At 31.5% G+C, this 21118-nt stretch overlaps 1 protein-coding gene and 1 long non-coding RNA gene across 5 annotated transcripts; one reads left to right on the forward strand and one right to left on the reverse strand.

Annotated features, from left to right (window-relative positions):
• Positions 1 to 1049: 1049 nt before the first annotated feature.
• Positions 1050 to 11375, reverse strand: LOC129287994 (phosphoinositide phosphatase SAC2-like). Of its 4 annotated transcripts, none has more exons than XM_054924295.1 (17): positions 10800 to 11373; positions 9827 to 10031; positions 9572 to 9737; positions 8651 to 8876; positions 8040 to 8116; positions 7588 to 7775; positions 7408 to 7505; positions 7172 to 7305; positions 6960 to 7088; positions 6125 to 6488; positions 4974 to 5095; positions 4746 to 4859; positions 3911 to 4081; positions 2966 to 3118; positions 2724 to 2768; positions 2050 to 2137; positions 1050 to 1600 (listed from the first exon to the last, which is right to left on the reverse strand). In XM_054924295.1, exons 1-17 carry the CDS (start codon positions 10893 to 10895, stop codon positions 1505 to 1507), a joined length of 2472 nt encoding a protein of 823 aa, XP_054780270.1. In that variant the 5' UTR covers positions 10896 to 11373; the 3' UTR covers positions 1050 to 1504. The 4 variants fall into 4 exon arrangements, 3 of the variants coding, with proteins under 3 accessions (XP_054780270.1, XP_054780271.1, XP_054780272.1); XM_054924296.1 differs by having other exon boundaries at positions 2724 to 2765; positions 10800 to 11372; XR_008587862.1 differs by having other exon boundaries at positions 1569 to 1600; positions 2625 to 2768; positions 10800 to 11375.
• A 7625-nt stretch (positions 11376 to 19000) lies between these two features.
• On the forward strand, positions 19001 to 20616 carry LOC129287799 (uncharacterized). The gene is made up of 3 exons (XR_008587815.1): positions 19001 to 19178; positions 19843 to 19908; positions 20459 to 20616. It is a non-coding gene; the product is annotated as an uncharacterized LOC129287799 (long non-coding RNA).
• The last annotated feature ends 502 nt before the right edge of the window (positions 20617 to 21118 follow it).

Raw genomic sequence — 21118 nt, forward strand, 5'->3', positions numbered from 1 at the left:
ATGGTGAAATTTTGATATGTTGATCTTAAAAAAGAAAAAAACACTGGTTAGCCTTTATCCATAATTCTTTTTTCTTTTAAAAAAATAGTTTATTTGATTCTGATTGGCCAATTTTTAAAAATTTGATTAATGATAGAGATGTAATTTACATAATTGATCTCATTTAATAAAATAGAACTTGTTAATTCCCACTGACCAATAAATGAAATTGTTCGATGAGCTGGATTGATTCCTGTTAAGTACACTTTTAACGGAAAATTAAGTTGGGTTTTTAATTCCAGTTTCCCCATGAGAGGAATGATGGATTATACGTCTTGAACCAATTTTTATTTTGATTCACCCATTCTTTAATTCAACCTGCGGATTCAGTCCAATTCTAACAACATTGCACAATAGTTCTATATCATGTGAACATCAACCTCTCATCAAATACCAATATTTATATCAATATCATCAATATAAAACAAAATTTATAACAAATCCTAGTATTTAACTACTTATAAATAATATAACTCATACTTTACATTCAAGAAAATGCATGTTCGACTTTGCATGTAAAAAAATGCAAGGGAGACTGAAGCTTTATGGCAGGTCGATAGCATTTCTCCAGTCAACCAGACACCTCAATGACGAGAGTTGTTAATGCCCAAATATGGAGAGAGGGATGGATGTGTCAATAAATTCGAATTAGTTATTTTCATTAATTTATATATACATGTTCGAGAAATAAAGAAAAATTAAAACACAATCATGTCGCTTAGTAGTTTCTTTGAATGAATGCAAATTGCATGAATGCTAGAAATTTAATTAATGCGTAAAGTAAGTAAAAAGAACCACGCAATAAATAATCCACCTGGATCATCCTTTTTAAGGGGGGAAAGAGAATAACAATGCTGATAAGCCAATTAATAATTCAAGCGTCAGGCCTTAATTTCCCTCTTTTCCCACCAGTTATTAACGTCTGCAAACTTTTTAAATTGGGTGAGCCGATTAAGAAGAATACAAGAACTGAAGTTAGGACTTAGAAAGAGAGACTACGCTGGATGACAAACAGAGGAAGTCAGCTACAGCAAAAGCAGCCTGTTTAGTTCTTTGATAATGAATTGTCATAGTTATCCAGGAAAATCTAGGAACACAAACTTCAAAGAGATGCAAATAACTTACTGGTCAAATCAGGTAATAGTAGTTTCAAAGGTGAAAAATTACTTTCTCTAACGAACACTGAACACACGGTTGAATGTTCAGCCATGTCCAATGTATACCTAAGGAGCAGACCTATGAGGATCTGAAAGAATTACCAATGGAAACATCTAATGTTACCTCTCATTAGATGCTTATATGAATGAAGATCTTGGGGGCAAAAATATCGCTCTCAAATGTCTTTACGCCCCCAAACAAAACTCAGTAATGCCGCTGCTATTTGCATTTTGGATATCTTACCATTATTTCTGTACAGGAAACAGCATCCTTCGGATGCTGAAATACAGGCAAAAGACACAAACTCCTAGACATAAAGCATCTCTCCATAAGTTATCCAGCGCGAAAAGTTTTCAGCATAACCACCAGCCTTGTTGAGCTCCGGCACACTCTGCTTCCTCACCTAAAAATATTGAAATGTAATTCAAAACCGGCAGCATGCTAGAAAATAATGAAATAAATATCATATGAAGGTTCACTCCAAGTATTTGTTAGTCTGGAAGTATGGCTGAAACGCAAGAAGTTGATAAAAGCATCCTGATAATCCTACAATGCTGTAAGAGCACTCAGTACAAAAACTGAGGTCCTCATCTCCAGAACTGAGGAAAATTGAATTTGAGTTCTCAATTGTAATCCTAAGAAACATTAGCAAATATAATATCACTCCAAGTTCACAAACAACTCGCTAGTAAATTTTAGCCTTGAATATCCAGCTAGGACATGGTGTTCCTTTAAACTAAATGCACTGGATGTTATTTATATGCAAATTCTTAGATAACTATAACTTGTTAATCTTTCCTCAAGGCGAAGCATGCTACTCTGAAATGCTTCTAGAACAAAATATACACTCACCCTCATGCTGGGTCCAGATTCATTTGCAGAGGTAGTAGCCTCAGCTCTTAGTTCATTTGCAATGTTCTCTGATGAGATGCTGGTTGACCTGTAGCCATTAAAACTATTGGTCAGTCATTATACCTTGAAGAATTGGAGTCGAGAAAGACAGTTGCAAACTTCATGACTCTCACCAATAATATGGAAATCATTCGAGACTTGAAATCATGACAATTTAAACAAACTGCGAATCAATAAACTGGTTTGACATGGCTTTAAATCTAAATAGCCAACAGTAAATCCATTTCATTGACCGCAAAAACTTCATAAAAGCAGTTCACACCAAAACATTGTCGTTACATTACACAACATAAAAGAACCATGATGTTTGAATACATGTTCCAGTTTAGACACAGTAAGGTCCTTAACCTCAATAATTAAACGTGAATTGGGCTTTTTTCCCATTCATTTTCTCCCTTCAACGTTTGATCTCATGCTCTCGATACTTGACTTGAGACTTCACTCCTCCAAAATTCCTCAAGACTAACATGTTTCTATGAAACTAAAAAAATAAAAAAAAAAATCTGAAGACTGACCAAATATTGCTCTCAACAATGGCATGAGATCTGAGCATTGTTGCACAAACCAAAAGTTGACAGAGATTTAGCCTGTCGTTATATAACCCATAGATTTACCTGCTAGAGTAATCCAATTTAAGCTCGGATACCATAACCTTCCTGCTATAAAAAAGGCACATTTCAAACCTAAATTCAAAATAATATTTCTATATTCACTTGAGAACTGAAATTAGCAAAAAAGGTGAATAAATTATTATCATTTCATCATTATTTAAGTGAAAAAAAGAAAATACTAAGCAACAATGTAGCCATACAGATAAAAGGTAATCAGATACAGATAAAACGTTAACAGGTAATACCTTTCAAGTAATTCCTCTTCACAAGAATTTCCAGAAGATGAAAGCCAGTCCACGTCAAGAAAATTTGAGCAGTCACAAGCATCCCCATGTTCATCATAACAAATGTGATCACTTTCACAGTAATAGCCCTCAAGCACTCCCCTATGCATCTGCCTGTATATTGACAAAGAAAGACCATAAAAGGGTTTGGACGGTTCAGATAATGAGGCACATGCCCAATCATTTTCTCTCTGTATTCTGTATATTGACAAAGGAAGACCATAAAAAGGTTTGGATGGTTTGGATAATGAAACGTCCCCAATCACTTTCTCTCTGTGTTCTGTTACTGTGTTCAAATAGCATATTATGTTTGGCAGGGAGAAAAAAGTAGTGAAATGAATTACAAAGTAGTTTTTTTTTTTTTTTTTTGGGCCCTGAATCACAAAGTAGATACCAGCAGTTTAGGTGGAAGCACTTATTATTAGACAACTCTAAGGATTAAGAGTCCACATCTATTATAAGTTCATGATAATACAATACTCCAAATTGTGACTCATAGGTAGGGAAATTTAATATTCCTCGTCATCTTTTTTAAGTAAAAGCTTCTGTCATGCATAAAAAAAATGAAACCACATCATTGCTTGAAAGATGCTCTCAGCATAGTTTAAAAGTAAGTTGTAAACTTTTTTACACATGCATCCTCTAATTTTATTTGCAAGAAATCCAACTGACACTGTTGTGCGTATCAGAAAGTTAGCACATTATTTTGTCTAGTTCTCAGGCAAATGGTAATCTTACATTTGCTGCTGTACCTCTCCAAAAAGAGGGGATCTTATTTTTCAAATTTTTCAGAAGGAACTTTCTGCTTTTAATTTTAGATATCACTGTATCAACCATGTGGACTACTAAACAGAATATACCAACACTACCAGAATTTACAACATTCAAAATGCAATTTGAGCATACCTGTATTGACAAATATCACTTCCACAAGTAAAGACATCTGGATCAGACTCCGACAGACATTGGTCATCAGCTTTTTCAGATAAATGCTGACTGTTTGTATCATCCATGTTCCCAATTGAATCACTTCCACAAACAATATTGCCGTCTGACAGTGATCTTTTAATAGTTGACCTGCCCAAATAAAGGAATGGGGTCAATCTTTCCACAAAGGATGACTTCCTTTAGAGAATATTTATGTATACAACCCAAAAAAGGAAATATACTTCCATCTTCGCACAAGAAAGCATGAATTAGAGTAAAGCTGTACAAGAATCCTTAGCCAATAAAAAATTTCACATAAAGAGTCATTAGTGCAAGTTGAAAATCTTGTTTTTATGAAATATCCACGTAAAGTAAGCAATAAATGATAATCCTTCTATATTGCTCACTGCAACTCTTACCAAAATCAAAGTCACAAGCTATACTACATGACAAGTTCTCTAAGTAGAGTAAGAACCAAGTGGAACATTTTCAATAAATAAAGCAGCATTAAATACTCTTAAAATAGTTTATAATTTAAAATAGTTTATGATCTTAGATCTTTCAAATAGGAACAGAATAGAAAGACATTCCTTAAAGCAACCTCTCAATATGCTTGATCTCTAAGTTAAAAACAGATCTAAGCACACATATTTGATGCATAACACCGGCCAGCTCACAAATGCTGGTCAACAACTTCAAATTTAAATATTGAATGTCTATAATTTTTCCCTGTTTATTGATACAAGCCCCCTCTTAGATGCTTGATTAAATGGATATGACATGAATAGGAGCAGTTGAATAAAACAATCTATACCTAATGTTATCATCAGCTAAAATTGAACCATGCTTGGCGACAATGCAAGACTGATCTGAATCTAGCTCCCACAACGCTGGTTTTCCCTGTTGTGGCAGAAAATGCCCCAAAAATCTGGTCCATATAATAAATCATAAAACCATTAATTAACCTCATTTCAATCAAATCAGATAAGTTAACATATAGAATCATGCGGATATAACTTGAAAAACAGGCCATTTGACTCACATGTTGATTGCATTTTGTTTATCACCATCCAAGTATGTATTATTGTAATAGCGCTGCAGAGTTCTGATAAATTCCTGGGATTGCGCGGCTGCCTTCCATTGACCTCTTCTCTCAGAAAATATCTGTGCAGCAATAGCAAGTGCAAAATTGAAAATCTATCTAATCCAATTGTAAAATTCGTCAGTTTACTGCAGATGCACAGTTGTTTCAACAGTAACAAATATAATAATTTGGCTCCTTAATTTCAGTGGACCCCACACATGTTATGTCGAGTCACCTTGCTTTTTTCTTTTTTTGGGGGGGGGGGACTTAAGCATTGTAGAATGTTGCTTAATGACTGTGGCGTGCTTTTCCATAGGAAGGTAGGACTGACTCATACCAAGATTGCAGGCTAGAAAAACAAACATGAAAACTCATATTTCCACTCTAATAATTTGGACAAATTTTCCTCGCTTCTTCAAAACATTTCTGCTTTACCAATAACCCAAATCACCAGTGAATTCCTCACCCAATCTATCAGCTGATAAAGATTGGGTAAAACCCAAATACCTATACAAAGGTGGTCAAGCTTCTATTGCTTCATTTCTGACTTGGGAATTGTATTGTAACAATAACATTTCAAAATAGCAGGAAAGAAATGAACACCTGAAATTGGAAAAGAATCTTCAACCTGATCCCTTTCTCGAAAAAGGCATTAGAAGCACACTCAACTTATTATCCCACTTGCAGAGGTTACTGATTTACTTCACACAATATCATCGTGCCATAAGATTAAGCTAATCTTGATAGCTAGAAATTTATTTTGCAAATTTGAAAGGATCAGGTGGCTTCAACAGACGGCTATACACTGGAACTATTTCAATACACTGATGCATCTAAAGAGCTGCATGGCATGCCAACATATTGATCTGCTCAGCATTTTGCATCACAGGCATATCAAATCATGAATCATGGTTAGCCCTGTGAAGCCAACAAGTCTCCCCTAAGTTTTTTCACTAGTGCTAAGCCTGTTATGTCTTAAATACTCGGGATGTTCCATAAGCATCCGTAACTTGGCTGCAGATCCTAAATAAAGTCATTAGGTGCAAAGAATTTTTGATTCCATATTACTTTTCACAATACGTAAATCCTAACAAAGGTTAGAAAGATACCTTGTTGTGTGCTGCAGAGCCCCCGTATTGAAATGCTAATGTGTCACCCATTGACTCATAGACAGCCATTAATTCCATTGCCAAAGGGTTGTCAAAATCAATATATGGTGATTCCAAATATCTTAAAGCTTGTAGCTGTCGTCCAAGAGCAGTTAATCCATAAGCATATTGGGCAACATTAGTACGATCTAAACAGTCTATGCAATTAGTCCTCAGGACCCCTGATTGAAGAATCCAGGGTTTGACACAGTAATCTCCAATCACATCATCATTGAAATAACATCTGTTAATTTTAGTTTCCCTATTAGGAGTATCCTCATTAATACAAGCCTGTTGCGTGGCATAGAAATCACGGATATTATTCCTGCATTATATTTAAAAAAAAAATCAATGGAGTTACTAGTAAGAATGTCTAGGTAACAGCAATTAACGACCATTGTAACAAAGAAGCAGAAAACATTGATGGATATTCTTCCACGGCAAAAGCATACTGCAATATATATTAAAATCTAGTAGATAATCTTAACAGAAATGTGTGCAATTAACAAACATAATTTCAAGGGCAAGTGTATCAGTCATTGTAAATAAATAAAGCCAAATCTCAACTTGCTTGATTAATAAAACAACAAAATAATGCCTAATATACCAAATGCATACCAAGGCGCAGGATGACATATTTAAAACAGATGTTTATTTTGCAAATCTTATTGCATGGTTTTAAAAGCAGTATAGATTCTGTGTTCAAAAGGAAACGCCACAGAAATACTATTATAGCAAACATCCAGCACAAAATGAAGTGACAGACAAGTTTAGAAGGCTCTGTTGTAGGACTTACTCAGATAATGAATTTTGCAACAGTCCCTCTGGCCTTACATTCGGGGTCACTTGACAACAGAAGATTCCCGTCAATTTTAAAGCATAAGCAGCAACTTTTCCCAGTTGTGTCAACACATTAGTAGTTTTGCTGTTAAAGATGATTGCTCCAATAATGTCAAAATAACACCCAAGAAAAAAACTACAGTTTTAAATGAGAGAAGTGCAAACTACCATTTTGAGTGCCGATTCAGATCCCAGTGAAGGAACCTGAGGTGATTTTCCCCTCTCATGGTTTTATTAATGGACCTGACAGCATTTGCAAACTCAGCTCGGAGAATAGTTTCTCGAGGCTTCTTCTCACGCGTCTTAAAAACAAACATTCAAATATGAACAGATGTTAGTCAAGAGACAAAGAAATCAGCATGCTAGATGATCATTATTCAATCCTTACACATGGAAATGCCTACCTTAATCAAGTTCAATATAATAATGGGGTTTCCATATCGCTTGACAAGGTTTTCAAAATGAAGTCTTGTGGCTTCAAAGTTATGGTCCTCCTTTGATACTGGCATGAGAAAGAACCAAAGTTGGTGTAAACAACAGAGAAGACAAGACAGTTAGAAAGAAGTATTTTATCCATATCATACATAAAATGTCAGGCTTCATATTCAATGGAGAAGCTTCCTGTGACCAGAAAAGAGGGATTGATCCCCGCATCTGTACCACAGAACTTATTTGTATTGGGCATCCATCTTGAGCATCTTCAAAGACTATTTGCTCTGTCTCAACATCATTAGCCACTCTACCCTTTTCATTCACTCCTCGTTTCAAATATCTGCACCAAAAGACATACATACCAAGGAAAATCTCTTGGAGATAAATCATCCAATTTATGCTAATTCAATAGTTCAAAGTGCATCAGGAAAAGCAAAAGAAATACAAGTTGGAAGTCTTAATACTAAATTAGAAACTTGAAAGAAAATATAACAAACCGATAAAATAAGCGTGCATTATTTAAAGAGGAACACGAGCTTAAATATGTGGAATATGTTGTAGCCTTGATAGTATCACTAGTTCAAAGATTCAACAATGGACATACCTAGTGCCAGCATAGTGACGTGAGCGTCTAGCAATAATAGTTAAGTAGAACTCCCTCTCAAATATAGAGAGTTTAACCTGGACACCATGCAATGACATGAATCAGTAAAAGAGAGAGAACCAATTCTTTCTAACAACACAAACATAGAGGCATATGAATTTGAAACACTATCAATACAATTCTCCAAGCCCATATGACGTATGCAAACCATTAACATTACCCAGCAAAATGTCAAACTTGAATGTTGAAACTACTTCCTACTTTAAAGAGTTCATCAAATCTCCATTACAACCTTGAGATAAGTACATTCCAACATAAGACAATAAAAACACTAATACCTTCACGCTTTAATAACTGCAACATACCATGAAGTGAAGAGTAGGCAAGAAAGTATATTAGTCAGTAACATAATAAAAGACAAACTGACACAAATTAACTAAAGAATATATGGAAGAAAAGGGTAGCCTGGCTTAGAAGTAGAAAGCAAGAAAGAAGAAAAGAAAAATTGAAAGAAACATTTTAAAAAATTACTAGCACTACCATTGGCTTCATTAGATTCATTGATAAATCTTTTTAAACTTATCATGTACCAAAGAAGACTTTGCACGTACCTGTTTAAAAAAGCCATGCACTAAAGCAACTGTCCAGGAAGTATTCTGAAGGTTATTCCTGATTTCACGAGTTAAGAACTCATTCCAAACAAACATTGTTTCGTAAAGTTTGTGCCCTGATGTACCATTATCAGAAAAGTTCTTTTGAAGACTTCGCATGATATGGTATGAGTAGCTGAAAAAGAAGTCCTTCCTAAGATCCACACTGCATAGAAGCTTCTTGTATCTAAGTCACAAGAGAAGAAAGGGTAAAGCCCATTAATAGATGCTTCATAATATGGAGGGAAAGAAATACTAATAAAAACAGCTTAAGGAGTATTATCTCCAGTCAAAAGTTGAAAGAAAAAAAAAAAGGAAAGAAGATAATCTCCCCAGCAACACCCTGGCGGTACCTTGTCTTACTCAAAAAGTTATATTTACATCACAACAGCAATGAAGATTGCCCCTGTACATATTTGCAGGAAATGAACTGGCAAGAGTGTAGGACAAGAAAACAACAAACTAATGCAGGTAACCACTACAGATGTTACAGGACTCAAAAATCTGGAAGAAGCAGTATGTATGATCTTTTAAAAGATACAAGTAGATAGTACCACAGAAACATGACGAGGTTGACCTGAGGATGCCCACTTTGTGTACATACACTGAAGAAAGACATCAACATACACAGTACAAAAAAAGCCTCTATAATGAAAAATTTCCAACACAAATAGAATATGACACTCAAACATTTTTTTTCTCAATAAAACAAACAGAATGTTATCACTAAACATTAAAGTGAACTCAAATAAATAACTATAATATATAACATTATTCTCATCTAAGTACAATGGACAGGGTATAATCCTAAATGCTACTCTCAGATGTCTCTTTAAATGTACCATAGACACATTACATTTACATGTAGAATGGACTAAAGACCTGTTCTCATCTCTAGGATATGCCATTTTTGATCGCACGGAAGGATGTGGAACTGGAATCATTTCGCTCTTTGTGATGGTATATATTGTATGCCCACAAATAGTGCCAATCTTCCTTCGCTTTGTTATGAGCAACATATAATATGGCTCAAGAAATTTGATGAATCCTAAACCAAAAGAAGATACAATGAGGTGGATGTTTTCTGGTAAATAACAGTGAAAAAATAGTAAACACAAAAGTTCACTTAGAACATACCAATAATTCCATAGCAAGTTGTAACAAATTTAAGTCCCCCTGTTGACCTGTTACCTTCATGTATCCGCCTTAAAAGATCACAGCACTCAATTTCTGAGTATATCATCGAATCCTCAGTGATATTTAGTTCAGCTGTCTCCGATCTGTCAATCTTTAATACTCTCCAAGAGGTTCTGCTCTTGTCTCTCCCAATCATATAAAATTTCTGCATGTAGAATAACCTTAAGAATTAGGAGAAAAGAAGTAGAAGAAAAGTTGATGTTTGCATTAATGCCAAATCGGTAGAAATTATATGAAAATCTCAGCAAAGCGAACAATTTAGTGTCCATAACACGAAGAGCAAAGCAATACTTTACGTTTATGAACGCCAATTACTCAGTAAACCTCAGAGTGGGGAAAAGCAAAATGAACCTTGATGTAATTTACCAGGTACTGTTGTAAAATAATGGATGCTGGATAATAGGACCCCATATGAGATTTGCTTCGCAAAGCCAAATAAGCTTTACTAACCATTACATCCATTACGAAGAACAAAGACTGTCAGAAATGAATAAATAATGATTATAAAATTTATTTGCTGGACAAATCAGGCAGATTTTTTAAACCAATTCTTGCAAAAATATATAAGAATGCGCATATATAACCATTTGCCAAGCCACCTTCATCATTACATGGAGGCAAGCGTCTAAATACCAATTCAGGGGAAAATAATAATAATAATAATCGCCCCTCTCCCATCTCGGATATTTTGCCCGTCGTTAGGCATCAAGGTTCACAAACTAACTTCTTAAGAATGATAAATGAGACGATTTGGCCAAGAAGACGCACCAAGAGAGACGCTTGCATCAACAAACAAAAACATACTAACACAAATGCAAAAAGAATTTCTACCCACATCAGGCGGCAAAGAGTTTACTGAAAGACAATTGTACGCAATAATCAAGTGAATAAGGGGCGAATAAGATGTGTATACCGAGCGAGTTTCATAGAGCTTGAACTTCTGCATGATGCAGGGATTATGGTCAGTTCCATCATTAATAGAACGCTGCTTCTCCTTCGCCAACTCCATCAGACTTTAGATCCCGAGCTTCCAAAACTCGGGTTGTACCACCAAGATCACCAGCAGAAAAATTGAACAAAAAAAAAAACCACAAAAACAGCAAAACACACAAAACTAAATAAAATAGCCAAATCTTTCTGTTTGATCAGAACGTCTACAGTACAAATAATCCAGTGTCAACTCAAGCTTTTACATCAATCAAATCCATGTACATGCGCTCAAATCCAGTAAAAGAAACACACTGAATCCTCAGGAAGCCAGCAAATCGAATCAGAGCCGGGAAACAGCTTGGGAGAGAAATCAAGCTCAGGCTTCCGGGAATGGAGAAGCAGCTTTTTGATGAGGGCAAGAGATTGGTGGATTCGGAGAAGAAGAATGTGACTGTCAGATCGCCAGAGAAGAAAGCCGCAGCTTAGGCCTCTGCATCGTCCATCCACACAAAATATAATAATCTCAAAAATGTAAACCATGAAAGGAAGGGAAAAAACTCTCGTTTAAATTAAATTTTCAAGACGGTCTTCCTTCATAAAAAGAAATTTAGTAACGCATACTTTTTACCAAATTTGAAACGGTCCAGTTTTTGGTTAAAAAAACAAGTCGGCGAGTTCACCGTCAACTCGGTAACTCGCCGCTTCAACAGTTGAGCAATTTAAAAAAAAAAATAGTAAACAACGTTATTTTAAAAAAATGGTAAACAACCATCAGATTTGTTGAACTGTCAAGAGAATTGCCCTCCTTTCTTTTAAAAAATTCAGTCATTTTTTAATTAGATATTTAAAAATATAAAATATTTTCAATTTTTAATGTGTAATCCATGATTTTTTTAAAAAAATATTTTTAATAAATAAATCACTCAACTCTTCACGAAACACCTTATTGAATAAGAATAAATATAAAAGGAGGATTTTAATTTAAAAAAACTAATTGACTTATCATAGATGCAATTCAATTAAAAATATCTTATATTTTTAAGGCTAAAATATATTTTTAATCATTTAACTTTATATAAGAATTTAATTTATTGATCTTTTAATTTTGCAAAGTATTTTTTTAGTCTTTTAATCTTAACATTGTTAGTTTTCAATGATTATTTTTTGTTTCAATCATTATTATTTTAAAAAAATAAATTTAATATGTCAACATTTGAAAATATTTTATAAAGTTTAATGTAAAAATTTGTTGGAATAAAACTAATAATGTTAGGATGAAATGACTAAAAATACATTTTATAAAGTTAAGGGAATAAAATAAAAAACATTTCTACTTTAGCCTATTTTTAAAGTAGAGAATACTAATTTAACAAGAAGTTTATATGGATAGGGATTTTATTTAAAAGGATTATGATCTAAGTTTGATCTAAATTAGTCTAAACTTTCACGTGCCCTTGACTTAACATATAATGGGCTTAGAATAAGTGTTCTATTCTTATTACCAAAAAAATAGAAAACAATGGTAAGAGTCTTCTTTAAACAAAAATAATAAGACTCGGACATATTTCAATAATTCTTAAAAAAAATGAAAATATAGATAAGATTCATCTGTCAATATAAGCTCTATCATTTGCTCAAAAAAAAAAATGCAAGTCCTACCATTATTTAAATCTTTTTAATATTTGTATATCACAATCCCACGTAATAAAGATTGAGATAAAGTTATTGTGATTGTTATTATGGATTTCTCTAATTAATATTTCCTCCATTTGAAAGTATAAGAAATTTTTTATTGACTTACCTCCTTATAAAATAATTAATTATCTTCAGATTAATATTATATTTTTATATTTATCTCTATTTAATAAGTTATTTCACTTTAAGTAAATATAAAATAATTTATTTATTATAAACATTGTTAGAAAAAATATAATAATTATATTTTAAAGTATTAAAAATGCTTTATATTTTTTTGTAACATTCAACGTTCAAAAACTGCTTTATATTTTTTAAGGGTATTTTTTAAGGGAGGGTGTATATAATTCAACTGAGAATTATTCCAGCCAAAAAAAGGCAAGAATTATTCAACTATTTGCAGAAATTATATTGTCATTGTGTTTCGATGCAAAAGTATAGTCGTATGTGTATTTTTAAAATTATGATGTGAAAAATAAATCACTAAGAAATTAAATATGAGAACATATACCAAGTCAACTTATTCTGCAGAATAAAAATTCAACACGGTTCCTGCCGATTGAAAAAAGTTATACACGGTAAGCAACCTTTTCTCCAATTATTATGCATGGTAAGTTATATACAGAAATTAATTTTAATGTATATTTAACGTGTTATTTAAACAAGAGAATTATAAATTACAGATTTTTGAGATAATTATGGTATTATATTTTTTTTTTAACGTTGCACACCTATTAAGTTTACTGTGAACTGTTTTGACAAAAATATGATATATACTTGGCCAAGAGAAGTTATGGCTGTGCACATCATAGATTCATCTTCTTTTCTTGTAAAATCTAAATTGTAGGCCCCACTCTTCAGCCCCACGTTATTAATACGTTTATAGTGTAAATAATATGATATACGATAAAATTTATATTAATATATATGTCATTTGCATGTCACGTTTTGATATAAGACATGGAGATTCTTTTGATGGTTGGGAGAATCTCCCAATTCATCTTTTCACATGCTTTTGTGCGCGCCAATACACAAAAACAATCACTCAATAAATAAGAAAGAACTTGTATATTTGTTAAGAGCCTAAATGGAAAAGTCGACATAAATGGGTCGATTATATTCATCATTAATCATTTATAGAACCCAAAATTTGCACATAATTTGAAAGGAACATTTCCTAAAAAAACAATATTACCAAGAATTTATATAACATTTTATTGTGGTCTTCCATATTAGACGATTCTAATGCATGAAGTATTTTCACGCATTTCATTAGCTTGCACGATACACTTGTAATGTAATGTAATTGTTATTGTTATTGTAATTGTAATCAAAATTATAATCTAAAAATATAAAACATGATTAAATAACAATTTTAATACTAAACTATAGGTCTAAGATAATTTGAACTCGAAACTCATGTTTAATATATTTTTAATTTTGAACATTTAAATTTTAGATAATCTCATCCCCATTGTTAATTTTGAATAATGTTGAATAGTTTTGTAGTCAATTTAGGCCTGCGTTCTATCTCTTCATCTAGCAATGTTTTACTACTTTCTCCCCATTAAAAAGGGTTGTATATATATGGTCTATCTATCAACCTTGGGAATCATGGCCTCTTCACCTTCAGCTGAATGACATTTGATATGTCCACCACCCTCAACTGACTCCTTAACTGTTTTTATTTATGACTCGACTTCACTTTTTTTGAAATGCTAGTTTAAACTCATGTATCCTAGTTTAGGAACACTCAAGTAAACCGCAAGGACAAGGAGCAATTGGCAACTCAACTTCACTTTTATTCACCATTCATCATCTCTTCTTCTTCTTTTCCAATGCTTGGCATGGCTCAAATATGGAAAAAAGTAGGGTCATCACAGCACCGAGGCTTGTGTGAGCTAACAAACATGGAGTGTTTGATAGCATGATTGAGAGAGGACAAAGAATGCAGACTTGGGCCCACTATCAAAAGGACATTTAGTCCAAATTAACGGTGAAGATAGGATTGCCACAAGTTTAATTCTTTAAAATTCAAAATCAAATACGAATTCATGGTTCAAATCACCTATAAACATACAGTTTATGATCTAAATTATTATTTAACCCTATAAAATGTGACTTTCCTAAAAAGGTGTTAGACATTTCTATAATGATGTCTTCTATTTTTGATCAAGTGTACGTAATGTTTCGAGTACAAGAATGCTATGACAATACGTGCTTTTTTTTTGTTCGAAACATGCACTTATTTATGCATTTATAACCACATTTTTCAAAGATATGCTTTGTTAATTAAGACATGAAAATAAAGTTAGCCATTGATCGGTTTATAGAAATTTTAAAAAGACTTGCACATAATAATATGAAAGGGAAAGTCCCAAAAAAAAAAACTTTTTAAAGGGAACATTTTCTTGTAGCCTTCCATATCAAAATATTCTAGTGCACAAAGTATTTTTCATACGTTTCTTTTGCTTTTTACAATACAATGCACCTATGATTTAAGCATCTAAAATGTAAAACGTGACCTTTTCCAAATTAGTGGTTGACGAATCTATAAATGACATCTTTTGATTTCGATCAAAATCACATGATGTTTTGAACAACACGACCATGTACGCTTATTTATGTATGCATTACCATATTTCTCAATAAAATATGTTAAATATTTAACTTGTTAATCATGACATGACAAATACATCATTAACAGCCATATGAGACAAATTGAGGTAGTGAAAAATGTAAACGAGGAAATAGCAAAAATGGGGAAGAATGGATGGACGTCAAGAATTTAAATCCTATCCTAATATAGTAAAAGTAAAAAACGTATCATTATTAAATTCAATAAAATGCTAATAGAGTAGTAGCTAAATCCTTTCCATGTACGTTTGGGACACATGCTAAAACTAAGAATTAAACCTCCAACAACTTGTTCGGGAAAGCAAAATTACACTGAATGTAATATTTTATTTAACATATAAATAATAACTGCAAACGTTTTGTACCAAAAATTTTTAAAAGACTAATTTTCATCTCACTGCTTCCAGTTTTAATAATCTTTTCAAAATACAGTTACATGCAAAAAAATTATTTTTAATAATTTATAAAAAAACTTCAAAGCTTTTAACATAATATAGATAATTTATTAGTTATTAATTTGTCAGTCTTAAAAACTAATGAAACATATAATATGACAATGAGTTTATCCACACATAATTTAAAGTTTAGTGGTTTACAAATGACCCCAAAATTTAAGGGATTATTTGCATAAAAAAATTAAAGAGATGTATTTTTATGGGTGTATTATTTTTAATTCATGGAATAATTAACTAGTCAGTAATAAGATAATCATCGACCAGATTACAAAAAGAAAAAAGGACAATCATGACCAATTTAAAAACAGATAGAGAAATGCATTGAGCAATAATTTCGTTAAAGTGTATATTGAGAAGAAAATACAAGGAAGTGAATTGATTTGATAGTTTAATATTCGTATAGGCAGGGGAATATCCGAAACGAGGGCTCCAAATACAATCGAATGTCTTGGAAGGCATCAATTATTGCTCCTCCCTTCCGTCTATCACGTACTACACATGCCCTCCTGGATTTGCCTCACCCAGTTGAATTTTTATATCGCTTTCCGAAGTTTTGTCAATTATTATTGAAGCTACCTATTCATCTTATTTTAATAGGGAAAGTCAAACTTCATTTTTAAGAAAATTACATGAAGAATGGACATAAATTATATGAAATGAAAGTTTTGTTTTGTCCATTTACTAAAAAAAAAAAAACCAACGTTGATTGAATTTACTGAGTCAGAGGCGGCTTGTCATTTAGAAAATTTTGGGCGGTCCCTGTTCTTTTATTTCCAGGTGAAAAGATAATTTATTTTAAATGAAGCTTGCTTCTTTATTGTGTTTAAACAGTTTTACTTAATTAATTGAAAATAAATATTTTAAAAAATAAATCTGAAGAACAAAAAAACAAACACTTCAAGCCTCAGGTACTGTTTTCAGACAAAGTGAATTCTCCATGCATTATTTACCTCGTCACTAATTCTTATTCTTTATGGACAATGCACGAGCCTATCTGGTTATTAGTTAAATAAATAAAAAAACATAACTTTAAACTCTTATATTTTGCTTGCATTTTAGTATTGATTCTTGTATACTTTTTTTAATGTTTCTGATATCTATACTTTTATTTTTTATTATTTTATATCCCTTTAAGGTATTTATACTTTGTTCATGAAGGGATCTAAAACAATAAAAAATAAAACTACAGAGACCAAAAATATTTAAAAATGTATAAGGATCAATAGTAAAATGTAAGTAAAGTACATGGGCCTAAAATTATGTTTTTTTCTAAATAAATCAAAGAGGAGAAATTAAATTGAACTCAATGATCTATTTGAGATGATTTTTTTTTAACAAAGGATTTACAAAATTAAGATTTCTAGGACTAACATCAATACTTTCATTTTTGTAAAAGATGTTACTAATATTTGTTTAAATTTATTGCTCGTGATATCTATAATTATAGTCTCAAAGGAAAAGCTTCTGCTATTTGACACTATAAATATAAAGAAGAAACATAAAGAAAGCTAATCAATACTCAATCAAGACTTGCATATTTTACATTCATTAGCCCTTTTTCAGTTCTTAGTTTTAGTCTGTAATTTATTACACTTCAATCAAATTACAAACTTATTCTATCAAAGCCTTCTATCTTTTTACATCTGAGTAAGTTGTGGTAAGGAAACTCGAGACCCTTTTTGTTATCTATTGAGACTCAGCATCTTTGGCAGACCTAGTATTTATTGTTCAACTACGAACAGATCTATTTGAGACAATTTTTTTTTACAGAGGATTTATGAAATTAAGATTTCTAGGACTAAAATTCATTTTTGTAAAAGATGTTACTACTATTTGTTTAAATTTATTGCTCGTGATATCTATAATTATAATCTATGAATTTCAATACGTTTTCATGATATTGTAGAGATCAAATTATAATTCTGAGAAATAACTTTTCAAATACAAAATGAATTTTATTTTTAAAAATAATTTTAGAATATTTTAGGGTAATAATCTCCGCATGCACATGTGTAGACAAATCTCATTGAAATGATGCTCTATATGGATGTATTGTGTGTCTTCAAGAAAGCAAGGGGCCTTGCCCATGGTTTACAGCTGCATTGACAGCTAATTAATCTGTGTAAAATCATTTGTATTTATCATTTTGTTTTTATTTCTTCATGTGCATTAAATAATAATTTTTAATTTCAAGTATGCGGTGTTTAACGTAATTTGCATCTATTTTAAATAATTTCATTTGATAAACTTAGACAAAAACAAAATATTTGCACTGAAATCATCCTCTAAGGGCAGGGAAAAGGTACATGTTTTTTGTTTTGTTGGAAATTAAATAATTTCGAGGAGAAGATAAGAGACAGTAAAAGGTTTTTAAACAATCACTTTTAATGACAACAAAGATAAATTATTATTGTTATTGTTATTATTCTTTAAAAATTGTAACATAAACAAAAAGATAAAATGCAAACTTGTAACCTTTGAGTGAATTTGTGAACAATAACTAATTGACTCGATCAGAAGGTTTGCTTTAAGGTTCAGTCTTTGCAAACTAGTAAACAAAGACTTTAAGCATTGCATGAAATTAAATTTTTAAAAATTAAATTGGACGAAAAAAATGACAAATATAGGTCAACTCGGCAGAAAATAGGGTGAATCGCCTAAAAAGACAATCAATAAATCGATCAAAAACTGCTCAAAAAAAAAAATTGTGGCTGGACTGATTCATCTAATGTGCCTTTTTTTACAATAAAATAAATTAGCATGCCCGGTAAACAATATTGCATAAGTTACTTCCTTTTTTTAAGCAGTATGCTCTTGGATCAATGTTCCTTCTTGGATGAATACTTAAATGTTATTTAAAATATGTTAATTTAATCAAAATTAATTTAATTATAAATGAATGTAGTAGATTGTCTAAATGTGAACGGACTTGAATTAAATTTGAACTTTAAAATTTTAAATTAAAATACAATGTCCTTCTAATGTTCTTTGCTCATTTGTTATATTTTTACATTTCTGGGTAGTTGCTTTCTGTAACATCCTGATTTTTTATATAATAAAGAAATTGTGGAATTTAGGTTTTGAGAAAAAAATGATAATAATAGAAATTTATATTATTTGAGGTTATTTAGAAATAATATTATGGTTAGGTATTTAATTATGAATTTAAAAATTTAAATTTAAAATCACATAAGCAATATTTAGTTAAGATATAATACATAAATAATTTTTTTTATGTATGTGTTGAAAAAAAAAAGAGAAGGTAGAAGGAACAAAAAAAAGGGGGTGAAAGGTTGTTGTTTTTAAGTCCCACATTGGTTAGATGAGGAAAGAGAAGAGGTGCCTTCATGTATAAAAAGGAGGGGGTGTGTGCATTAGGAAGCATGAGAGGCTAAGATGCAATTTAGAGAAAATTGCAACTTTTGGCCCAAAGGTTTGAATAATTAAATTCAAACCTATAATTTTTTTTAATATAATTTTGGGACTCACAATCCCATTTTTATATTATTTTTCTCTCTTCCTCTCACGTTGCTCGGCGTTTTCTCGTAAGGGGAGATTATTTTCTTTTTCTTCAGGTATGTTCTAGCTTTCCTGTTTAGATTAGCATTTAAAAATTTATTTAATTATAAAATTAATTTTATAGTTATTTTCTAAATAATATTAGCTTTCTAGTGATATAATTATTTTGTAGGATAAAGTAAATATTCTGATTAGAATTTTTCTATAGGATAGTTAATCTGATGATATGATGGAGTAAAAATATAGGTTAAAACTCTTAGGGATATAATAAATATTATAGAATATTTTTTTGAGGTTGAAACTCATGTTTAAGAATTTTTGACTTAAAATCTAGATCTATATGGTTGAATTTATGTGGAATCTGAGATATAAGGATAAACCTATAATTATTAAATATTTATTTAAGTATGAATAGGTATTTTTGAGGTTATAGAAAGGTGATTTGAGGCTTCAGGATAATTTTAAAATTTTTAATTTATTTTTGGATGAATTTTTAGAATATAGAAGGATGAAATTGTGATACTAGAAGTGATTTGAGGATAAAAAAAATAGTTTATTAGGGTACGAGAATTTTAGAAAAGAATTTGAGAAGTTAAATGAGGCATAAATCTTAAATTAGTGTTAATATGGATTATAGATCTAAGACTTTCTAACTATTTAAATTAGAGTTATTTATTTTAATGTAAAATTAATATATAGTATTGTGAAATAATTATGTAGATTATATTGACAAAGATAGTGGTGAAAAAGGAGTTGTGAAGGGGAACTTGTTATTCAAGACACAAGGTAACCATTATTAATGTGTTGTGATGAGTGTGTTTGTGAATGGTTATGTGTTGTTTTGTTGTTTGGAAAAATTATGAATTATTGAAAATAAATACTGTATATACTTGTTTGAAATTATTGCCAAGTGGGTTAAAAATTTATTTTTTATTTATCATGATGAGATATTATTGTTCGGATATATTCCTGTTTGGATATTTGAATGATGCATGACTTGTCAGGGTATTTTAATGTATGGTGTTAATGGGAATTTCTGTTCGGTTAATTATTACCACGTGGTAAGCCCTCATTGGACCCAATGAGTGGCGTGTCGCTTGGTCCAACTCACCTTTGGCCGGGTGATTTGGCGTCCGAGCATGGCGAAAGGAGGATATAAGGTGCATTCATGCAAATTAAATACTTGTTCGGTTTGTTTGAAATTATTGTTCGGTTAAATGTTTTGTGTGCCCACTTAGCAATCGTATGATTAGTTACATCCGCATGTATCATTACATATTAATTTTTGGTTACTGGGACTTTTAAGTCTCATTCCCCGTGGTTAATATTTTTACAGGAGCGAGTCCGGCCGAGAAAGCACCAAAGGTGTAACTATGGTGTATGAAACACCATCTTTTACGTTGCCTCTTATTTTGGATTATACAATGTATCTTGTGCCAACTTAGGACATATCTTCTTTGTGAAGCATGCAAACTCTGATCCTTTTTATTAAAAGTATTTATTTGACCAAGAGGATTATGTTTGTCTCTCTTGATTCATGACCTAATTTAAATATCATGCCATGAGGATCCTGACTGTCCCTCATGATTCTAATTACTTTTTTTTAAAATATTTTAAGACCTGTGGTATATTGTCTTGGATGTATCATGGTAAGAAAATTTTCTACCATGATAATGGTTTTAATAATTTGCGAAAAAATCGGTTTGTATTTTTGAAGGTGTTACACTTTCCACTCATAATAGAATGCTTTGATTGGTTTAATAATCTATTCATTTCTTTTCCAAAAAAAAAAATTCAAGGTTGTTTAACATTATTATGGAAGAGAGATGATTCTATCCTAATTAACATGTATTTGCTAGCGTTATGACAGCTGTCATAAATGGTCAAAGATTTAGAAGATAAATTTTGGCAGCAAAAAACTTATATACTCAACCTTATATAATTAATATATTTATTTTTAATTAAACTATGACATGTGAATATGGTATGAATTATT

This window comes from Prosopis cineraria, unplaced genomic scaffold (genome assembly GCF_029017545.1).
Source record: "Prosopis cineraria cultivar Desert tree isolate PC_DT_omini unplaced genomic scaffold, ASM2901754v1 PC12, whole genome shotgun sequence".
Taxonomy (NCBI): Eukaryota; Viridiplantae; Streptophyta; class Magnoliopsida; order Fabales; family Fabaceae; genus Prosopis; species Prosopis cineraria.

Coding starts and splice junctions, on each gene's coding strand:
- LOC129287994 (XM_054924295.1), bottom strand. CDS start 10,895: ATGGAGTTGGCGAAGGAGAAGCAGCGTTCTATTAATGATGGAACTGAC. Junction 2,769..2,965: donor GAAGAGGAATTACTTGAAAG/GTATTACCTGTT, acceptor CCTTTTTTATAG/CAGGAAGGTTATGGTATCCG. Junction 1,601..2,049: donor AATCTGGACCCAGCATGAGG/GTGAGTGTATAT, acceptor CAATATTTTTAG/GTGAGGAAGCAGAGTGTGCC.